The 19,277-nt window shown below is 36.3% G+C and overlaps 8 protein-coding genes and 1 non-coding gene across 9 annotated transcripts; 4 read left to right on the forward strand and 5 right to left on the reverse strand.

The window, feature by feature from the left end:
• The first annotated feature begins 61 nt into the window (after positions 1–61).
• Positions 62–849, forward strand: RHIMIDRAFT_264157 (uncharacterized protein). The gene has a single exon (XM_023611733.1). The coding sequence runs from the start codon at positions 107–109 to the stop codon at positions 617–619; it is 513 nt and encodes a 170-aa protein (XP_023462867.1). The 5' UTR covers positions 62–106; the 3' UTR covers positions 620–849.
• A 2,552-nt stretch (positions 850–3,401) lies between these two features.
• Positions 3,402–4,931, reverse strand: RHIMIDRAFT_241040 (SWI/SNF and RSC complex subunit Ssr3; the record flags this gene model as incomplete). Its single annotated transcript, XM_023609502.1, has 6 exons — positions 3,402–3,458; positions 3,503–3,607; positions 3,655–4,386; positions 4,437–4,712; positions 4,766–4,802; positions 4,852–4,931. 6 exons carry the CDS (start codon positions 4,929–4,931, stop codon positions 3,402–3,404), a joined length of 1,287 nt encoding a protein of 428 aa, XP_023462868.1.
• Positions 4,932–4,967: 36 nt separating this feature from the next.
• On the reverse strand, positions 4,968–5,608 carry RHIMIDRAFT_207081 (Yip1-domain-containing protein; the record flags this gene model as incomplete). Its single annotated transcript, XM_023606957.1, has 2 exons — positions 4,968–5,423; positions 5,480–5,608. The coding sequence occupies 2 exons, from the start codon at positions 5,606–5,608 to the stop codon at positions 4,968–4,970; spliced, it is 585 nt and encodes a 194-aa protein (XP_023462869.1).
• A 954-nt stretch (positions 5,609–6,562) lies between these two features.
• Positions 6,563–6,976, forward strand: RHIMIDRAFT_264161 (uncharacterized protein). Its single transcript, XM_023611734.1, has one exon. The coding sequence runs from the start codon at positions 6,576–6,578 to the stop codon at positions 6,738–6,740; it is 165 nt and encodes a 54-aa protein (XP_023462870.1). The 5' UTR covers positions 6,563–6,575; the 3' UTR covers positions 6,741–6,976.
• Positions 6,977–9,225: 2,249 nt separating this feature from the next.
• On the reverse strand, positions 9,226–9,809 carry RHIMIDRAFT_207022 (uncharacterized protein; the record flags this gene model as incomplete). The annotated part of the gene is made up of 2 exons (XM_023606952.1): positions 9,226–9,510; positions 9,558–9,809. 2 exons carry the CDS (start codon positions 9,807–9,809, stop codon positions 9,226–9,228), a joined length of 537 nt encoding a protein of 178 aa, XP_023462871.1.
• A 1,949-nt stretch (positions 9,810–11,758) lies between these two features.
• Positions 11,759–13,629, forward strand: RHIMIDRAFT_207194 (kinase-like protein; the record flags this gene model as incomplete). Its single annotated transcript, XM_023606967.1, has 7 exons — positions 11,759–11,848; positions 11,919–12,118; positions 12,164–12,292; positions 12,343–12,470; positions 12,543–12,631; positions 12,691–12,807; positions 12,868–13,629. 7 exons carry the CDS (start codon positions 11,759–11,761, stop codon positions 13,627–13,629), a joined length of 1,515 nt encoding a protein of 504 aa, XP_023462872.1.
• A 662-nt stretch (positions 13,630–14,291) lies between these two features.
• Positions 14,292–15,020, reverse strand: RHIMIDRAFT_294673 (uncharacterized protein). Its single transcript, XM_023614111.1, has 2 exons — positions 14,470–15,020; positions 14,292–14,421 (listed from the first exon to the last, which is right to left on the reverse strand). Exons 1-2 carry the CDS (start codon positions 14,729–14,731, stop codon positions 14,396–14,398), a joined length of 288 nt encoding a protein of 95 aa, XP_023462873.1. The 5' UTR covers positions 14,732–15,020; the 3' UTR covers positions 14,292–14,395.
• Positions 15,021–16,662: 1,642 nt separating this feature from the next.
• Positions 16,663–16,736, reverse strand: RHIMIDRAFT_t52. Its single transcript has one exon. It is a non-coding gene; the product is annotated as a tRNA-Asn (tRNA).
• Positions 16,737–16,881: 145 nt separating this feature from the next.
• RHIMIDRAFT_294674 (uncharacterized protein) lies at positions 16,882–18,989 on the forward strand (the record flags this gene model as incomplete). Its single annotated transcript, XM_023614112.1, has 6 exons — positions 16,882–17,173; positions 17,232–17,560; positions 18,475–18,512; positions 18,574–18,603; positions 18,660–18,886; positions 18,940–18,989. The coding sequence occupies exons 1-6, from the start codon at positions 17,116–17,118 to the stop codon at positions 18,987–18,989; spliced, it is 732 nt and encodes a 243-aa protein (XP_023462874.1). The 5' UTR covers positions 16,882–17,115.
• Positions 18,990–19,277: the final 288 nt, after the last annotated feature.

The raw sequence follows: 19,277 nt of genomic DNA on the forward strand, positions 1-19,277 counted from the left end.
AAAAAAAGTAATTGTCGAAAGACAAGATTTAATTTTGTCTGTTAATGCAGTTCCTTTTGTCGTTCCTTTTTCCTTTTCTTTTTCTCAAACTTTTGAAATCTCTACAATGACAAATACTTTTTATTTCAAAGATGGAATGGATAACCTTTTTGATGAGTATGGTGAAAGAGTTTATGATTCCATGGAAGGCGTCTTAACAGAAATTACAGGTTCAAACATTGTACTTGAAACAATAACTAGCCGCAGGAGTTATTTAGCTAATAAACCTGCTGAAAAGGATATTATAGTGAAAGAGACTAAGGAAACAAAAAATTTAGACGATAAGTCTGCCAAATCAGCAGTTTATAACACTTATACAGACAAGCAAAGAGAGGATTTTATTGATAAAATGATTGAGCATCCTGAAGAGAAAGGAAATATCACTAAATTTTCTAAAGAACTCTTGATTAACCCACGCACTGCGGAAAGATGGTGGAAAACATACAAAAAGACGGGAGAAGTGCCCTATAAATATATTTTATATCATGTGTTAATTTTTAGCGTGATAGCATTCACTGACTTCATAATAAGTACCATCCTCTCTTATGCCATAGCTTACATACTTGTTTATTTTCTCTGATTTACAGTAGTTCCATTGGTCGTCTTTAAGAGATTTGTCTTCATTTATGTCAAATTTATTGAGTAGCAATTGAATTGTCTTTAACATCTTTTCGTTAATATCAGCACCAATATATACAACATCTGTGCCATTTTCTAGTTTTTTGATCTTTACTTCTTGAACAACTTTCAATTTATATCTTTTTATGTTTTTCAAATCTTCAAAATATACATATAACATAGCAACCTCCTATAGTAGTAAAAAGAAAAAAAAAATCACATTTTATTTTTAACCTTTAAAAAAAAACATATTTTTAAAGCTTTTAGTTTACGTGACCTCCAGAATTATGTGACAACCTCTTCTCTCTTATATGCTTATGTACTTCTTTATAAACTTCTTCATTGTCTTGCCCATCATACCTAATGAAAACCTGTTCCTCGCCATTACCAGTCTTATAGACATGCCTCTCATTTAGAACCTCCAGTTCTTCATCTCCATCAGCAACTATGTAATCTGAGTCTGTTGTTAAGATCACCACCCATCTCCTCTTCCTCTTGTCAACAAAAATGCTTCCTTCTCCTTCAATATTATTGTCCTTCCTAAACTTAACAATATAATAAACTTTCATAAACTGTATCACCCCCTATAGTAGATAATGATTATAATTTTATTTTTAACCTTTGCGTAAATACTTTTTTTAATATGCGTCAATTATTTTTTTCATACACGTCATAATTTTATCCTCTTTCTGAAGTTTATTTTTAATAAAACAGTAATTGTTTGTGACAATAGGATTAAAACATATCGGGATACAGACTATTAAAGGGAGAAACGTTTCAGCTAAAGAAAATAAAGTACTTGTTAAAATCGGGTATCGGGATCAAATCAGTTTAATACTTATCTAAATACTACGCTCTAACAATATGATAAAGGGAAAAGAAAACTCTCTGCATCCGTATCCAAATATGTTGAAAGATGAATAAAGACGACATCACTCAGCGCCTATGGTTAATGGGTAGCGCGAAATCTAATCCATTAAGACGGTGAATGACTTGGCAGAGGGGACAGAATCACTTCAAACTGCTATCTTTGTTGAAAGTATGCAATTTTATAGTAATCCCGTGGTCTTCTTACAATAATTGCTCTGCATCCGTATCCAAATATGTTGAAAGATGAATAAAGACGACATCACTCAGCGCCTATGGTTAATGGGTAGCACGAAATCTAATCCATTAAGACAGTGAATGACTTGGCAGAGGGGACAGAATCACTTCAAACTGCTATCTTTGTTGAAAGTATGCAATTTTATAGTATTTCCGTTAATTATTGTTTCCCAAGGAGTATGTTTTGTTGAAAAGCTTCAAATTTATAAAACATGTGTTCAAGCGGCTATTTTTCACAAATTTTATTTGATGACGTAATTTGCTGATGAAATATGACTTGAATCGAGAGGCCGATTGATTGACTGAAAGTTTATGAAGATAGACAAATATATTCTATATTTGCTATAGAGTATAAACTATTTTACAGACTTGTTTTAGAAGAAATAAAGATAATGTTTTATTGATAATTCGTGTATACTTAAGCTTGGTACATCAAGTTATGAAGTGTTTATTTTAAGATCGTATAAAAATAAAGAAAGTGTCGATATTTAGTTAGCCTTCCTTTAGCCTCAATAGCTGCTTCACATCTTCCCTTCATACTTCTAGCTAAATCACCAGCAAATTCAACACCCATCTTGTTTGTTCTCCTTACATGGACGCCTTTAATTGATTCACACTATAGATAAATGGCCTTTTCTTTTCAAGAGTATTCTAAGCATGTTCGATAGGGTTCAAATGGGGTCTTTATGAGGGACAGTATTCAAAGCTTTTAATCTAGTGTTTTTCCTTCCATCATCGCACATAGCCGCCAGTTGTGGCAGCTAGCTCCATTCTCTTGGAATATAAAGCCCCTGCCCTCTTGCTGACAAAGTTACGTGAACCAAAGGTAAAAGCTTTGGTTTAAGATATTTATTTATTCGTCGTGATCAACTGCACCATCAATCAAGACCAAAGAGCCAAAACCCTTTTCATGAAAGCAGTTACATACCATCACTCCAATTTTGCCATACTTCTTTACCGATACAATATGTTTAGAGCTATATCATTCACTAACCCTTCTGATGACTCTGACGCCATCACCGTTACCGGTAACGCTGAGCTGAGATTCACCGCTCCAAATGACACTAAGTCATTGTTCATCCGTTCTGTGGACATGCTCATGAGCTCAGTATAGCCTTTTCCTCATGCGACCTTCTGCCAATACTGGTTTATGAACATCAAAATAAGAACCAAGCTCTATCCTCTTCAAAAAGTTAACAACAGTTTGTCTACAGACCTTTACACCTACTTTATGCAACTCTAATCTCAAACGGTCGCATGTTACGAATGGATGATCTATCGCTTTCGTAAGCAGTCTCTATGACCTCTCATTGATTTTACGGGTTCTACCTTTTGTGTTGGTTAATAGAGACGATCCAGTCTTTTTTATTCTATCAATTGTGTTTTATACTGTTGATTTTAGCCAAATTGACTATGTTTGCAATGTCGTCATACGATTGTCCTGTTTTTCCAAGATAATAAATACCTCAACACTTTCTTTATTCGCGAGACTGAAAAGGCGCATGTTCTTTAGCTGATGCATTTTCATCTGACATGGATACTTTATACAATATCAAGAAATAAATGAATTTATAAAACAACACAATTTTGACTTCAATTTTTATTAAGTACGAATTCTATTTACGCCTAACTAGCAGGTGTTAAGATTGTTTTGAAGAAGACTGTGTAGCCAATAATTCTTGCATTTTTTGTTGTGTCTAATCATAGTGAGTTTATGCATATGAGATGGTTCAATATTTACCTTGGACGTGAGATAATGAAAAACTGCTTCCTTTACCCATGGTTGTTTATAGAATTCAGTTTGACGTACATCCTCTAAGTTGACCTTGGTCTCTCCAAGCACAGCCTATAAATGACATTAGTATATATAGTCTATTTTCATTTTGATCGTACTTCTATATCTCTTGCTTGGCTATGAATCCATTTATTGATAAACTCGATGGGATGGGAAGAAAACTGCATCAGAAAGTCCCGTTTCATCTTGGAGTTATTGATACTTTGTACACACTGAACAATCTTATCGTCCAAACTTAGAATATCCTTTTGCACTTGTGAAGCAGCGACAACATTCATCATCTTTTGTTTAAGCACGCTGTCCAGTTCAACATCAACATCATATGCCTTGGATGACATGTTGAACCGTTTATCAACACGAATAGTGTATTCTAATACAATAGGATCTGGTTGTGTCACCTGTCGTTGGATCAATTCAGGTATTTCATGAAATTGTAACTGAGTTGCATTAAAGATTGCCTGCATCTTTCTGTCACAATGGATAATGCGTTTGTCTTTAGCGTCCTGGCAGTTGTGTAGTTTGATATAATTCCACAGCTCTGACACGATATGAGACTTGGTCGCTAGCTTGAGTCCCGTCAGTTCAGATAAGGCAGGCGTCAGCTTGAATTTCTGAGGTGTATAGTCTGGAACGAGAATGATGCGTACGTTGACATTGGTATCTCCTTTACGCTTTACTTCAATACCATCACTTTCCACACTTGATGGTTGTTTACGCCATTCAATTAAATTTCCCTCTGGATATTTTTCTGGATCAAGTTCAACAATAATTGATTTAAAAAAGGATGTGAACTTTTGTACAGGTTGAGCCTTCTTTGTTGGAATCAGTGGCTACAAGAAATATTAAGAGATGTATCTTTGTAAATTTTGAGGCAGCTTACATCCAGCAATCGCCCTTCGATCTTTAATGTCCAAGAAGGTTCATTTTCACTATTGATCTCAAACACTTGTCCATCCACTTCTTCTTCTTCCTCTTCTTGATGTAACTGATCTGCTGCTGTATTGGAAATAAAAATACGCATGGTTCGTTTCACCTTGTTTGGTTTTCCAAGTGCTTCTTGAATCTCTAATCGTTTTCTCATTATGGCTGTATCCATATTTCTCTCAAACTGACATAATTCTTCATATAATCTTGATTCTGGTACATAGGCTTCAATCTATATATATACATGATTAAATACACACATGTGTCTAATTAGACATGGTTTACCTTGGGTGGTATATTGCGATCTACAGGACGCTTTTTTCTATTTTATGTTATTCATTGTTGTTACTTGTTTTAATAATAGTATTTACTTGATATGATTGTCTATCGAATCCTGTTCTGTTCTCTTTCTATACTGGATACTTTGAGTGTTTAAACTAGAAGGTTGCATTTTTATACAATAAAAAAAAGAAAAAATTTATTTTGTTTAAAAAAATGTCATTAAAGCAAAGCAAGCATAAAACAAGCCTACGGGATAAGCAACCAAAAACCGTTGTTCGTTCATATGAAGTACACTCACAAACATCCCTGAACTAGAATAAGTACACCAGAGAATACTGATGATCGTTAAAAGAGTACCAACAATGGTATCCAACTTGAGAAAGACACTGAGTCCACTGAGCATGACCATGGGTAACAAACAGTAACCGAGCACACTGGCTGTTCTAGATCCATCAATACCATTCTCACTCATCAAATTCAGGATGAGATAAATCGATAGCACGCCAAGGACGCCCACACCGTAGATATAGCCAAAGTGCGCCTTTCGAGATAAAAGTAAAAAGGTGCCAAATAAGAAAATAAACAAGAGTGGCCCTGCCAGATCAGTATCATCCATAATAGTACTTGGAACAGTGCGAAATGGGTTGAGGACAGTTAAACTCTGTATTTTTGTCTTTAGTAACTTTTTTTTTTCTAATATAAATACAACTATCTAACCTTGGTCTTGATATGTTCAAAGTTTAAACCTAATTCCTCCAACAATGGTGGTTCATCTGCATATCCTCCTGTTCCAAACGCGCTCCAAAAGGAGCCAGAATTTGAAAATTCATAATTAGTCGAACGCATGTCACCAGCTGGTGGACTTGCATAGTAATTAGTACTGTATTGATCTCCATAACTTGACGAATAAAACTGCAAGTTATCTCCACTTGTAGGCTGTGCGTAATATTCGTTTTGATTATCGAAAAGTACAGAATGAATTGGCTGCTTTGAAGTCATCTGTTGTTTGAAAAGAGAAAAAAGGAAAGCCAAGTTTTACTATTTATTTAAAGTCAGAGTCATCATATGCAATTGAATTCAAGTGAAAGGAGGAAAAAGAATACTGTTCATACAAGTCACAGTAAGCTTGTCTTGGTTAAAAAGAAAGAGAGGGTGTCTTTAAAGCCATGCTGAATGACTTGCTTTATCCTTCGTTCTTAAGGATTACTTGCTCATTTGGACACCCAAAGATATATATACATGATTCAGGTTAGGACATACACTATCACTAAAGCAAAGACAACCACGATCTATTCTTTGACAGATCCAAATTAGTAACTTGACAGAGCCTCTGGCCAATAAAACAGCTCCACAGCATTGTTCTCCATTTTTGTAAAAAAAAAAATCAAACTTACAATGTCATAGCGTGATACCTGCGCCTCCATCTGCATCACTATAAGTAATACTATCACAACAAGAAGATTCTTTGCTGTCCCCAACACATCAGCCATAGTTGGCCTGTCGATCTGAAGAGGAGTATAATGGAATCATTTAATCACGCACTATTTATCTTTTTTTCTTCATCTTCGTATGAATACTTGTATTGACTATCTTTTTTTTTCACTTTTGCTTATTCCTCTTTAATAAACAGCACTGTATGTCCAAAGCTTACATGTTTATGCAGCAATGGATCCGCCAAGCCCTTCTTACGATACCTGATTTGGACGACTTTTTTCTAGTGAACAAAAAGAAGTCGGAATGTAAAAAATCAGGGATGCGCAAAGCAGCACAATTGAACATAATTCTCTTTTTTTTCTTCTTCTTATTCCTTTCAATGAGTGGCTTCTTTGGCTCAAACGATACAACTTCAAAATGGGGAGGTTACTTGAAACAAGCAATTAACAATGTAGAAACAACATTTGACTCTTTACTTGAGCAACCGCCCAATCAACCAAAAGATGCTAAAAGTAACTTAATACATGCTCAGCTTTTCTTTTAACCAACGTCTCTTTTTTATTGATAGACGATGAAACAGAAACATGGCTTGACCCTGTTACTGGTATGATTACTACTATCGAGAAGAAGAAGCCTCAAGCACAGCCACAGCAGCCTAAACGTCAAGATTCAGATCTTTCGAGTCGCTTAGCTGCCGTTGTTGCGACAGATAATTCAAAAAAAAAGAAGAAAAACTTACAAAAGAATACAGAAAAACCAACAGAGAAGCCAACAGAGAAGCCAACAGAGAAGCCAACAGAGAAGCCAGCAGAGAAGCCAACAGAAAAGCCAGCAGAGAAGCCAACAGAAAAGCCAGCAGAGAAGCCAACAGAAAAGCCAGCAGAGAAGCCAACAGAAAAGCCAGCAGAGAAGTCAGCAGAAAATTCGACAGAGGAGCCGACAGAAGAGCCAGCAGAGAAGACAATAGAGAAACCAGAAGAAAAGTCAACAGAACAGCCAGCAGAAAAGCCGACGGAACAGTCAACAGATCAGGTAACAGAGCATCCAGAAGAACAGCCAAAAGATCAGCCAAAAGGACAGCCAACAGAAACACCAAGCAGTGTAAAAGAAGAGATTAAAGAAAAAGATGATAAACAGCAAGAAAACAACAAAGAAAACAAAGACGGCAATGAGCAACAAGAAGAGAATAAGGACGACCAAGGGATGATAGAAAAAGAACAACCGGAGCAAAAGAAGCATGATAGTAATGATATACCAAAAGAAGAAACAGCAAGCATAAACATTTCAAAGGAATTACTTGAGCAGCGAGAAAAGCAGTTACTACAAGCGATGGAAACAATTGCCAAGTTACACGACCAGATCCATCAATTGACCGAAGAAGCTGCTCAGGATGAAGCCAACTGGAAAAAACAAATCGAGGAAGCCAAGTCAGGGTCGAAGCGGGAAGCAGTCATAGAGGATTTGAAAAAGCAACTGGCGGCTAAAGATGAACAGATTCAAGGACTACTTCAAGAAGGCGAAAAATTATCCAAGGTTGAGTTAAAGCATTCGACAACCATCAAGAAGCTACGACAAGAGAAAGCAGAGAAAGAGAAAGAGATTACAGAGCTAAACAAACGACTGGATAGAGTCAATCAGGATCTATCACAAGCTTCGGAAAAGGGCACCAAGCTCTCTGAAACAGAGAAACGGTTGCAGGAATCTGTCAAGTTGCTCACAGACTTGTCTGAACAGCAAACCAAACATATCAATAAGCTCGAAACAGAGAAATCAGATTTATCGAAAAAGCTAAAAGATACAGAACAAGCGCTGAAGGAAGCCCACGATCATACGGATCAGGAACGCGCCAAGGCCAAGGCAGAGGCCGAACAGGAACACACAGCGGCACTTGAAAAAGAAATCAAAGCCAATGATCGGCTGCATAAAGAATTAACCAAGGTTAAGGAAACAGCAGAGGTGACAGAAAGCCAGTTGAAAAAGGACATACGAGAGCTGCAGATTTCCCTACAGATCGCTCGTGATCAAGCTGCACAAAGAGAAGAAGGCTTGAAAAAAGAGATCACAGAACTTCAAAAGCAGTACTTGGAGCAACAAAAGATCAACTATGAAATGAGCGTTGATGAGTCCACTGCGCCGTTACTTCGACAAATTGATGAGCTGCAGACACAGCATACAATAGCCATCAGAAATAGAGACCAAGCTGAGCAAAGGTACGTGCTTATGCATATAAAATAGAAATAGTCTAACGTCTGTTCAACTATAGCTTAATCCTTTCTTTACAGCAGGTTGAATTAGAGCGCGACAAGGCCATAGAAAAATGCAAACTGTTGCAATCTGAGATTGAAGGATTAAACGAACGTTTGGAATCAGTAGAGGCCAGCATCTTGGGAATGCAAAAGGAAAATGCGCGATTAGAGACGAATTTGGAGCTGGAGAAATCTGTGAATGAAAAACTGGAACAAAAGATAAAGACATTGATAAGGGAACAAGAAGATCTCAAGTTGACCGAACAAAGAGAGCAGGAACGACTAAAGAATCAATACCAGCGTTTACTCAAGGATAGACTGAATGAGGAAAAGCGACAGTTTGAGGCTAAATTAAAGGATTTAAAGACGCCTACACTTATAGTTGAAGAAGATACCAATAGCTCGATTCACTCCGAGTATGAGAGCAGTATTGCAGAAAAGCAACCGACTGATATCCATCAATTACAAAACCAAGTTGACTTTTACCAGACCCAGGTACAAAGCTTGACTCAATCTAAAAACGAGTTATCAGAGGAAATCCTAAGTATGTCTCAAGAAATTGACAAATTACGTGCAGAAACCAAAAAGACAATTTCCCTTCAACAAGAGCATGATCAGTTGAATCAAAGATACCAAACATTACTAGAGCTACTGGGAGAGCGAACAGAGGAAGTACAAGAACTAAAAGCAGACCTTATTGATATTAAAGAAATGTATAGAACACAGATAGTCGAGCTTGTACAAAAAATAGATCAATTAAGTAAAAAGTAAATGTAATATTTATTACTGTTGCCTCTTTTGATAAAGATAATCCGTCATGGCCAACATGTTTCCAATTTCTTCTTGTGTTGCATTTCCGTGGGCAGTCCAGCGCACCTTGCAATTTTCGTCTATCAAATAAACATAGCCGATATGCTTGTTGGTCATATCGAGATATGGTCTGACTCTACTGATATCCTTGTAAAGCAAGAGAACATTGTCTTGTCTTTCTTTTGGCAAGCCTTTAAGCGCTCTGGTTACAAATGCTTTTAATAAAAATTGCTTCAATACATTTTCTTCTACGATAATCTAAAAGAGCATAAGTATAAACATAAGATTGTCGTCTATTTCTTTACCTCTAAGAGTTGAATATCCTTTGTCTTGTTTCCATACTTTTCCCAGAACGGATTTGCAAATGTTTTTGTATGATCCAAACCGAACTGTGTCAGAGCAAATGTCATTAGGGTTATTTTATCGTGTAATCTATCGGTAGTATGGACTCTATTTTTTGACAGGTCTTGTGTTTCAAAATCCGGCATGTACCCTGTTTTCTCTGGCTTCATAAGTTGTGTACTTGCATAGTACATTTTACCGCCATGTTCCTTCATTTCTTATCATCTATTTTAGTAAACTTGACTTTTACTCTATCAATACTTTACCATTGGCATCATGAAAGTAGGATTTTGTTGCTTCTTTTACTCTGTATTCAGTAAGGAAAGAAGGGAGTTAGATAAGTGTATATCTATACATGAACCACTTACAAGTATTGTCTTTCAGCAGCATGCGCAGCAAATGCCTTTTCATAATCACCAAGATCTCTAAGCTTTTGCTTTTTTTTCTGAATCCATGTACCATGGCTAACCTCAGGTGGATCGACAAGGCCAAGGCCCCTGGGTGCTTCACGAAAGGCACCATACTTTTTAAATGCTGTGATATTCTCGGTTGCTGTAGTTAAGAGTCTATACTGAAGAGTAGATCTTTTGCATTGATTTCTAAATTGTGAAAGGACTTGCTTTGACAGCATGCTTAAATTAAAGGGTAAAACAAAAAAAAAAAAAAAAAAAAAAAAATATCTTTCAGTCTCCACTTTATGATTTGGCCAACACTACATGCACCAGAAAATAGGCTAATACTATGGGCGCTTCCTCGAGGCGCTACCTGTGATTTCATTTTAAAACTTCACACTACCAAAGTCTCTGCCTAATCTAAGGCTGTACAGTGGGATATTCTTTGATATAAAATACAAATATATCATAATTACCCGTGAATGATCTTGATCAAACTGACAACAAAAAATAACATTTTTTATCTCTTCTTCTTGAAAAGAAATAAACCAAGATGGTGACTTTATAAAGCCATGTTTAGCGTGGTGTCACGCACTGAATAGTTTTATTGGACAATATCATAGGTAATGGGGAGAGATAGCGCCAGTAACATTAGTTTAACTTTTGGTGTATTTTATGGTGCATGTAATGCTTCCCTGGAAGAGAGTTTTGGCAAATACTAAAAAAGGCGAACTGAACAAGCACTTTTGAGCCCATACAGCCAAGACGCTCTAAGGAAACCATCATAAACGACAGGAGCGACAGACCATCATGGGCACAGCTATTATCGGAATTCAAGATGCTTGCTGGAACAACACGCCCAACAATTGGAACTATCGACATCTCCCATCAAGCGGCCTTTTGAAGCATCCTAATTAGCCTCAACGTTTCCACACAAGAAAACATTATGCTCATCTTCAGCAACAGGGCCATCGACTTCGGTGCCATTTATCACTCCAAAAAAAAAAAAGGAAACACAGAGAAGTCGTCGTTATCTTCAGCAACATCATCGTCATCCGCTGCAACTACTGTGCGCTCTAGTGAAGTACAAGCATCATCCTTTTCAGTTGTTCAGCCTGCTGGCAGTGCTTCGGGCCCCTCTATTTTGAAGTTGGTCGAGACGTATGGCACCATTTGTGACACGTCCAAGCTTTCAATTGCCACAATAATCGAAAGAAAAGCAATTCCCGTCCATGATCGATACAAAAATAACTACTTTTGTCGCTAAAATGAAAATTGTCGGTCTTATGAAAACTTTCATTTTGTTGGAAAAGGTTGAAATTGTAACAATGAAATGGTATAAATACCTTCCTTTGTATAACATCACTTCCCCTCACTAAAATGCGCCATCTCTGAAAAAAAGTGTACATTTCCCTGCTATTTCATTTGATCGTCTTAAAATGCAGAGACGAACAGTTTATAATACCCAAATATATATTTTTTTTTGCTTGTTTTGCTTGAAAACTCCCTGAAAAAATTACCTAGTTGTCTCCGCCTTGTGAGCCACTCGGTTACAGTTGCTTTTACTGCTTTTTTTCTGTTTTTGTTTTCAGCAAGATCACTGTACCTTTTTACCTTTCTCCCTTTTTTCTGCATTTCATCTTCTTTCCCTTTAATTTATTCAAAATTAGATTCTTTTCAGGTTTATTAGCAACTGCTCTTGGTAGCAGTAATACCCGTAACGATGACCATGACAATAGAAGTATTTATAAAGAGAAAATTTGGTAGTTGAGATGGACACTGACCCTTTTTTTAAAACAAAAGCCATCACCTTGGCCCAATTTAAGCTAATGAGAATAGTTGGTAGAGGCGCTTTTGGAAAGGTACTATTGACAAAACATAGCAAAGGGGAACTCGTCTTTTTATTTATTTATTTTTTCTCTCTCTTATCAGGTCAGAATAGTTGAACATAAAGAGTCGCATCAACTATATGCTTTGAAATATATCAACAAGGAAGAATGTATCAAAATGGACGCTGTGCGTAATATTATTCGAGAAAGAGTTATTTTAGAGCAACTGGATCATCCTTTCCTATGTCGACTTCGATTTGCTTTTCAAGATAACGAATACATGTACATGGCTACTGACTTAATGTAAGAAATGCAAAATACATCCAACCTTTATTGATTCTTGTTTAGGCTTGGAGGAGATCTACACTTTCATTTAAACAGACATTCATCTTACTTTTCTGAAGATATTATTCGCTTCTGGTTTGCCGAACTGGCGTCGGCTGTTAAATATCTTCATTCAAAAGGAGTTGTACACAGGTACTAAGAAAGAGCAATCTAGTGTGTGCAATTTAAATTGACATCATTAGGGACATAAAACCCCACAACATATTGATGGATGATAAGGGCCATGTACACTTAGCTGATTTCAATATAGCAACACATCTGCACCCAAATAGACTCTTAACCTCCAACTCAGGGACAGGATACTATATGGGTAATATTCACAATCAGCATGATTTTTTTGTTGAAGAGCTAAAATATTAACAGTAAACATGTATATATTCAGCACCGGAAGTTTATAAAGGTGGAGGTTATGATGAAGCAGTTGATTGGTGGAGCTTTGGTATAACACTTTATGAATGTGTATACAGAAAGGTAAGATAATACCATTTCTTTTATATATTACTCAACCTGTATTTTTTTCTTTTTCTTAGAGACCATTTGAATACGATACAACTGAAGAGCTTCAAGCGGCAATACGCAGAGGTTATGTCAATTACCCAACAAAGGATCGACAAATATCTGGAGAATGTCTTTCAGTCATACAAGGAGTAGGTGAATACAACGTGATGAACACTCTGAAAAGAAAATTATGACTTAGTATCAATTAGTTTTTGGAGATAAATCCGCATAAACGACTAGGTTACGGCGACACAGGATGGATCACTTTGGTCCGTCACCCATTCTTTCGGTCGATCAACTGGAGTAAACTAGAAACAAAATCATTGACACCGCCTTTCCAACCATCAACGGAGAACAACTTTGATATTACCTATGACCTTGAGGAGTTATTTTTAGATGGATCACCGCGATCAGCTTACAATGCAGCCAAAAAGACTCCGAAAAAGGAGGCAAATGAGTCAATGACAGCTAAAAGAGAACGCGATTTGAAGATGATTGAAGAGAAATTTAAGCATTTTGATTTTACAATCTTTGAAAAATATGAAGGATTCAAGGATCCAGTAACCATGACAGTAGGCGATCCACCAGATTGGGTAAAGCCGGCGTTTGAAGGAGCTGAGCAGGGAGACATTCTGCCGATCAAGAGAATCACCATTGAAAGCGAACAAGAAAACATTGATACCTGGCGTGGACCTAACAAGTCTGCATCAACGAGCAACATAACACAAATCAAATATGACCAAGAGTCCACCTGGAAAAAAAGAAGTAGTCTGGGTGCGATCAAGAAATATAATAATGGCAGCAATCATAGCTTGGTTATTAGTCATAACAATGGATCGTCAACTAGTCTCAGTGAAGAATACGCGTTATCACTGCAAAGGATTAGGAAAAAGCAAAGTACAAAGAGCTTTCAGGAACGTCGAGAGAGAGATAGGAAAAGCATAACCAGCAGCAGCAATATTCCATCATAAACACATGGTCTGAATATGCTTTTATATATATATAAACTTTTATTATTTATATTGCATAATGAGGCAAAGGAATAACTTCTATCATCTATTCTTATAAAAGAGATCATTTCCTTGCTTTCCCTTTCCTATGACCTTTTCTTACATTAAATATACTTTGTCATGATACAGATGAATGCAGTAATCCCGTTCATGACCTTCGCTTTCAAAGACCAATTCGTAATCTGTCATTATATCTAATTGAAGATATTAATCCTATACACCATCAGCTTCTTCAAGCCGATAATCTAGTCCCAGCTAAACACGCAGTCATTCCAGGAGATGACGGTGAAGTCGAGCTTGAATCGGCGTGCCTCAGGAGGAAGACACTATCAAAAAAAAAAATCATAGAAGTCTGCCAAAGCGTGGGTAAAAACCGCTCTCAAGGTTTTGTCTCACATTCTTACAAGTGCTGTGATAAATATCGAAACAGAGAGTTCATGTAAATGGTCAATAGCAACGTTATCAAAGCTAGCAATGCAGAGACAAGAATCAGGCAAGCAGCAATCAGATAGCAATAAACTTTTTATTACAAAAATAAAAGCAAAAATAAGTGCTATTATTCAAAATGCAAGACACAAGCTCTGCTAACCACTGCATCGCGAATCCATGAATCTGAAATGATAAGCAAATATTCCAACGGTAGATATTGATGACCTCCTTGCAAAAAGATCCCTAAGGGCAGGGAATCATGACATAAGCCGTTATTGTTTGTAGTAGACTAAGATTTTTACTTCACTAAAGCCCAGACTTGGGCTATATGAGAACTGGGTGAGTTTTGTTAAAATGTATCTGATCTTTTACCGTCGCTGACATCCGCTTCGATATCTGCCCATTGCAATAAAAAGAGCTGTTTCGGACTAGACAAAATGCACGATAGTATCAGATGAAAGTAAGTGGTCATTAACTCATATTCGCTAATCGACTGCTTGCTCTTGATGTCTCGTAATGGTAACTCGTCCATCGCTTTGGCAACACCAAGGATCATGCGAGCACTATGTTTATTTATCTGTCTACAAGGCTTCAATAATTGAACATTAGCCTCACCCTTATCCAATTGATGCATTTGAACTGAATTGATGATTTGAAAGCTTTGGCCGCAGACGCCGTTGTCAAAATTGTTATCTAGTTCTAACAATTCATGCACAAGACTTTCGTTCAGAAGATTCAAAGTATCTTCTGTAAAGTATCATTTATCAACGAAGTATCCTGTTGAGGAGCCAAAAGCAATATACATGACAATGCAAGTGCCTCGTGGATAAACGATTCAATATGCAGCAAAGAGGATGGTGTGCTATCAACTATCCATCGGAAACATAAGAGAACAATTAGATAAAATAGGATCTTTTGTGATATTTTATGAATAGAGAAAGAACGAGACCCATAGCAAAAAAAAAAATATAAATTGATCTTTAAATACATGAACAAAAGTTGTCAATCAGTTATGTAAGTATAATGCGCCATCAAGTACTCTAAATCAGTGTTGTGAGCTTAATACGAGGCTTATGTTAACATCGAATAGTTGAGATAGCTTTGGCTTACGTAAGGTATGTATTCGTTACGTTACGTCAAGGGTGTAATCTTCTTTAAAAGTTGAAATACGACAATATGAATAGCAATAAGTGGAAAGTTAATGGTGCTATCTGATAGCACTGTGCAGACGTACTATGTGATGACACTGCGCGGCATAATTGCTTGCCTTAGCTTAATGACCTTGATGAGTTTAAAGTTTTTAAGATAGTTTTAAAGTAAAAAAAAAAAAATAATGTAATAAATGAGCATAGCATATTGTATTAGTGGCCACCAAATCCTGATTATACAAGATCAAAGATATTGAAAAGTAAAAATAAAGAAAAAGATGTCTTTATTGTAATTTTTCTTACTTCGTTAGAGCTGGGTAGATTTGTTATAAGGCAAGAGCATAAGTAGAGTTTCCGTTTAAACAGAAGTTTGAGTAGTATAGTGACCATCAGATCTTATTAAAAGATCAATTGTTAGGTTCGTAAAAGATGTGATAATAAAAGAATAAGAGCAGGTACTTTTATAACAAAAGATTAGACCTGTTTATTGTATGAATATAAAAATAAAAAGAAAAGGTGATTGATTCAATTAATTGATGAATTGATTTTTTTTTTTTCGGCAAGGAGAGGCAAGGACTAAGGCTATTTATATGTTTTTGAGAAGGCATCAGGACTACTTTTTGTATCGATATTTTCAAAAATATGAAAATCTCAAATATATGAAAATTTCGTTTATACGAAATTTTCGTATTGATCTTGTGGTACTCTATTACCAAACTCGTCTAATATGTCACACTGTTGCTGGGTGTTAGTAAGGGAAAAAGTGTTAGTAGTAAGGTTAAAAATAAGTTTTATAAGTAGAACTTGGTATTGTTGTGACCACCAGATCTTAATATAAGATCAATGTAAAGCAATATAATGCTAAGTTTTTTGAGATAAAGTATAAAGTAATGTAAATAGGTTATTAAGCAATTGTTGCTTAAGATATAAAATAAAATAGAAGTTATTGTGATCTGAAGATAAGATGATTCTTAGATGATTCTTCGATGTTGTTTATTTCATGAATAATTTGGGGATATTTATACTAATTCAATATTGTTAAATATGCGTTTGATAATATTATTAATAATAATAATAATATAAAATAATGATAAATGATAATTATAATAAATAATAAAAATGATTGAAACTTGCATATGCATGCAGTGATAATGGTACTGGTAGCAGATACCAAAAATGGTATCAACACTGTTTCTGATGTGGGGATTTGAGTTTCATTTGATGAATTGAAGTTCATTTCATGAGTTGAAGTTCGTTTGGTGAGTTGAAGTTCATTTGGTGTATTTCCATTTTTGGTAATTGATGTAACAAAAGATATTCGAGCTTTTTCCTCACAACATCAGGGACAAATTCCTGCATAAATTAGATTTACATAAAAGGAATGTTACACAAAGAAGCATCTGCGACGAAAAATAAACGCTCCTACGTGGGCTCGAACCACGAACCTCCTGATTAACAGTCAGACGCGCTAGCCAATTGCGCCATAAGAGCTGATCACGCGAACTGTCAATGCTAAATACATAACATTCTATTATATAATATGATTTTCACGTGGCTATCATGTGATTTGAGCCTCTTTTTTCTTGGTATATACAATACATAGTTTTTCTAAAGTCCACGTTTTATTACCATTATGCTTACATATGAAACATTAATGTCCTCTTTATTACTTATTTCCTCTTTTTCTTGAACTAACAGTTCTGTATGAAAAAGCTCATTACTTTTTTCAAACATTACTACTAACACCATTGTAAAGTTGATTTAATTGTTTAATTAAAGAGTGGATAAGTATTGCATCGTTCTTCATGTAACGAACCAGAACATCTCTTTGCACATATTTACTGTTATGCGTATGAGATATTGAACAGCCATGAGATCTTCAGCACCAACAGTGAGAATAGATTTATCAGCGATGACTGTCGAAAGCAGTTCACCCTACACTATCACCAATCCTTCGATGAGGCTCAATTGAATGAGGCAATAAAGATACTCACAATCTGCCAACAATTGAAGAAACTGCTGCAGTTATTCATATTGAGTGTAGCAATAAAAGCTTCCGTAATATCGTTCTTGTCTTGAGAAACAGCAATAGAAATGATAGTCTTCGTCATGGACCTGATTTTGAGCAACGTTTTCAGCGTATCAGCCAGGCTCATGTTACGTACATGCCAATTCATTATGTGCTTTTACTTTCTCATGGAACGCATGGCTGGCATTGGAGTTTGCGTATCTCCTTTTCCTTCTTTACCCTTACTTCTTCGACCGCTGCTCCTGATTGTTATGATGATGATTCATGGTTACCTTGTGCCATTTTGGTATCCTTATGTGTTGCTTTTAAAAAGATAACTACTTTGATCGTCGGTTTTTAACAGAAATGGGTCACAGCACGATGTACAATGTGTCTAAAGCATAGCGCTTTTTCACGCGATAAGCATTTTTCTATTAAAAAAAACGCGATTAGTTAATATAAAAAAGTTACCAATCGTTAATTTAGTACACTATTTCCATAAAGAGATGTCGCGTTGACCTGTCGCTTTTTCGTATAAATTGTATTGTAAAAATTGCAAAAATGCAACTTTACTTTTTAAAATGACTGTGTTATAATGTTAACCGCATCTGCTTTTTCTTTACTTACTTCATATAAAGCGAAAGAAAGAGGATGACCCTCCGCTTACAAAGGGGAAGGTATGAATCAAGAAGAATACCAACACCTTTTGTGAATCTACTTCTCTTACTCAATTTGACTTGGAAAGCACGCAAGTAAGGGATACATGACTATGGTATCTTCTATGGCCAAACAACATGAGATACTAGTACGAAACTACAATAGTCGCATGCATTTGCTTGCTTTTACATATTTATGCTTATTTCCTACGGTATCATGGATTTTAAAATGGCTTGACAGAGATATACCTGCAGCAATTTGACTTGTGGGTTGACGGCTGCCCCAGCTTTAACAATGAAGAAGTAACTTCCATCCAAAAGGTTGTCAATGTAAGCGATAATTCTTATAATAATTTATGTGGGGCTCTAAATATATTTTAATCCACAACGATAAACAGGATTACACGCAGAAACATGCTACACTAAAAATAGCGAACCACAGACTATGCGCTCTTGTCCTTAAGATGGATCCAATCAAAACTAGTGGCGTTAATGCTATTAGACGGTTGTAAGCTGAAAACTACTCGACAAGCCAAATAATTTGTTCAACCTTTTTTATCTGTAGGATGGAAAAGTTACCCCTTGTGCAGCCATTAGAGGGATGTAAAAGCGAAAATGAGCTGTGAAGTACATATGTAGATCCCCTCCTTGACTCTCTCTTCAGTAATGTCGAAAATGGAGTCCATTTACGATGGTAAATAGGTGATTGTTGCTATTAAATTACTTCTCATTATTGATTTTTTATAACAGGACAAATTTAAGTGATACCGAACAAGGCTCAGAAAGGCCTGATAGTGCCATTTCTGTCATTATGCAGTCCAATTGGGGCAAGAGCTTGGGGTATGGAGAAGCGAAGATTGCAGAACTCACCGACGATAAGTTGATGCTTGCTTGGGACCTGTGCCGCCTTGGGCATTTCTCCAAGGAGACAATAAATATCAGCAGTATTAAGTCCTCGATCCCTTTCCAAGTAAAAGGTAGTTTAAGCTGCTTAATAGCAACTGCCGTTATCTAACCTTATTGAAAGTAGGCCATGGCATATCAATTTACACGACAGCATTGAGCGCAGATGGGATCTAGAATCTCCTTGTCGCAGAACACGCCCTTGGCGAAAGTCTCTTAACAAGAACCGTTGACACTGAAGACAATATTTGTGCCAAGGAGTAGTGTCTTAATTACCTTAACAACTTTTTTTACCAAAGTCCAAACCGAAGGAGTATTTGGCCAAGGTATTCGGGATGTATACGGTCATAAGCTTTTGTTTGATCAAGCATAACACCCACAGCATCTGAATGTGTCGCTAAAGTATCATACATAATGAGCTTGCACATCATAGCATGGTCACTAATAAGCCTACCATGCATAAAG

This window comes from Rhizopus microsporus (genome assembly GCF_002708625.1).
Source record: "Rhizopus microsporus ATCC 52813 unplaced genomic scaffold scaffold_19, whole genome shotgun sequence".
Classification (NCBI taxonomy): domain Eukaryota; kingdom Fungi; phylum Mucoromycota; class Mucoromycetes; order Mucorales; family Rhizopodaceae; genus Rhizopus; species Rhizopus microsporus.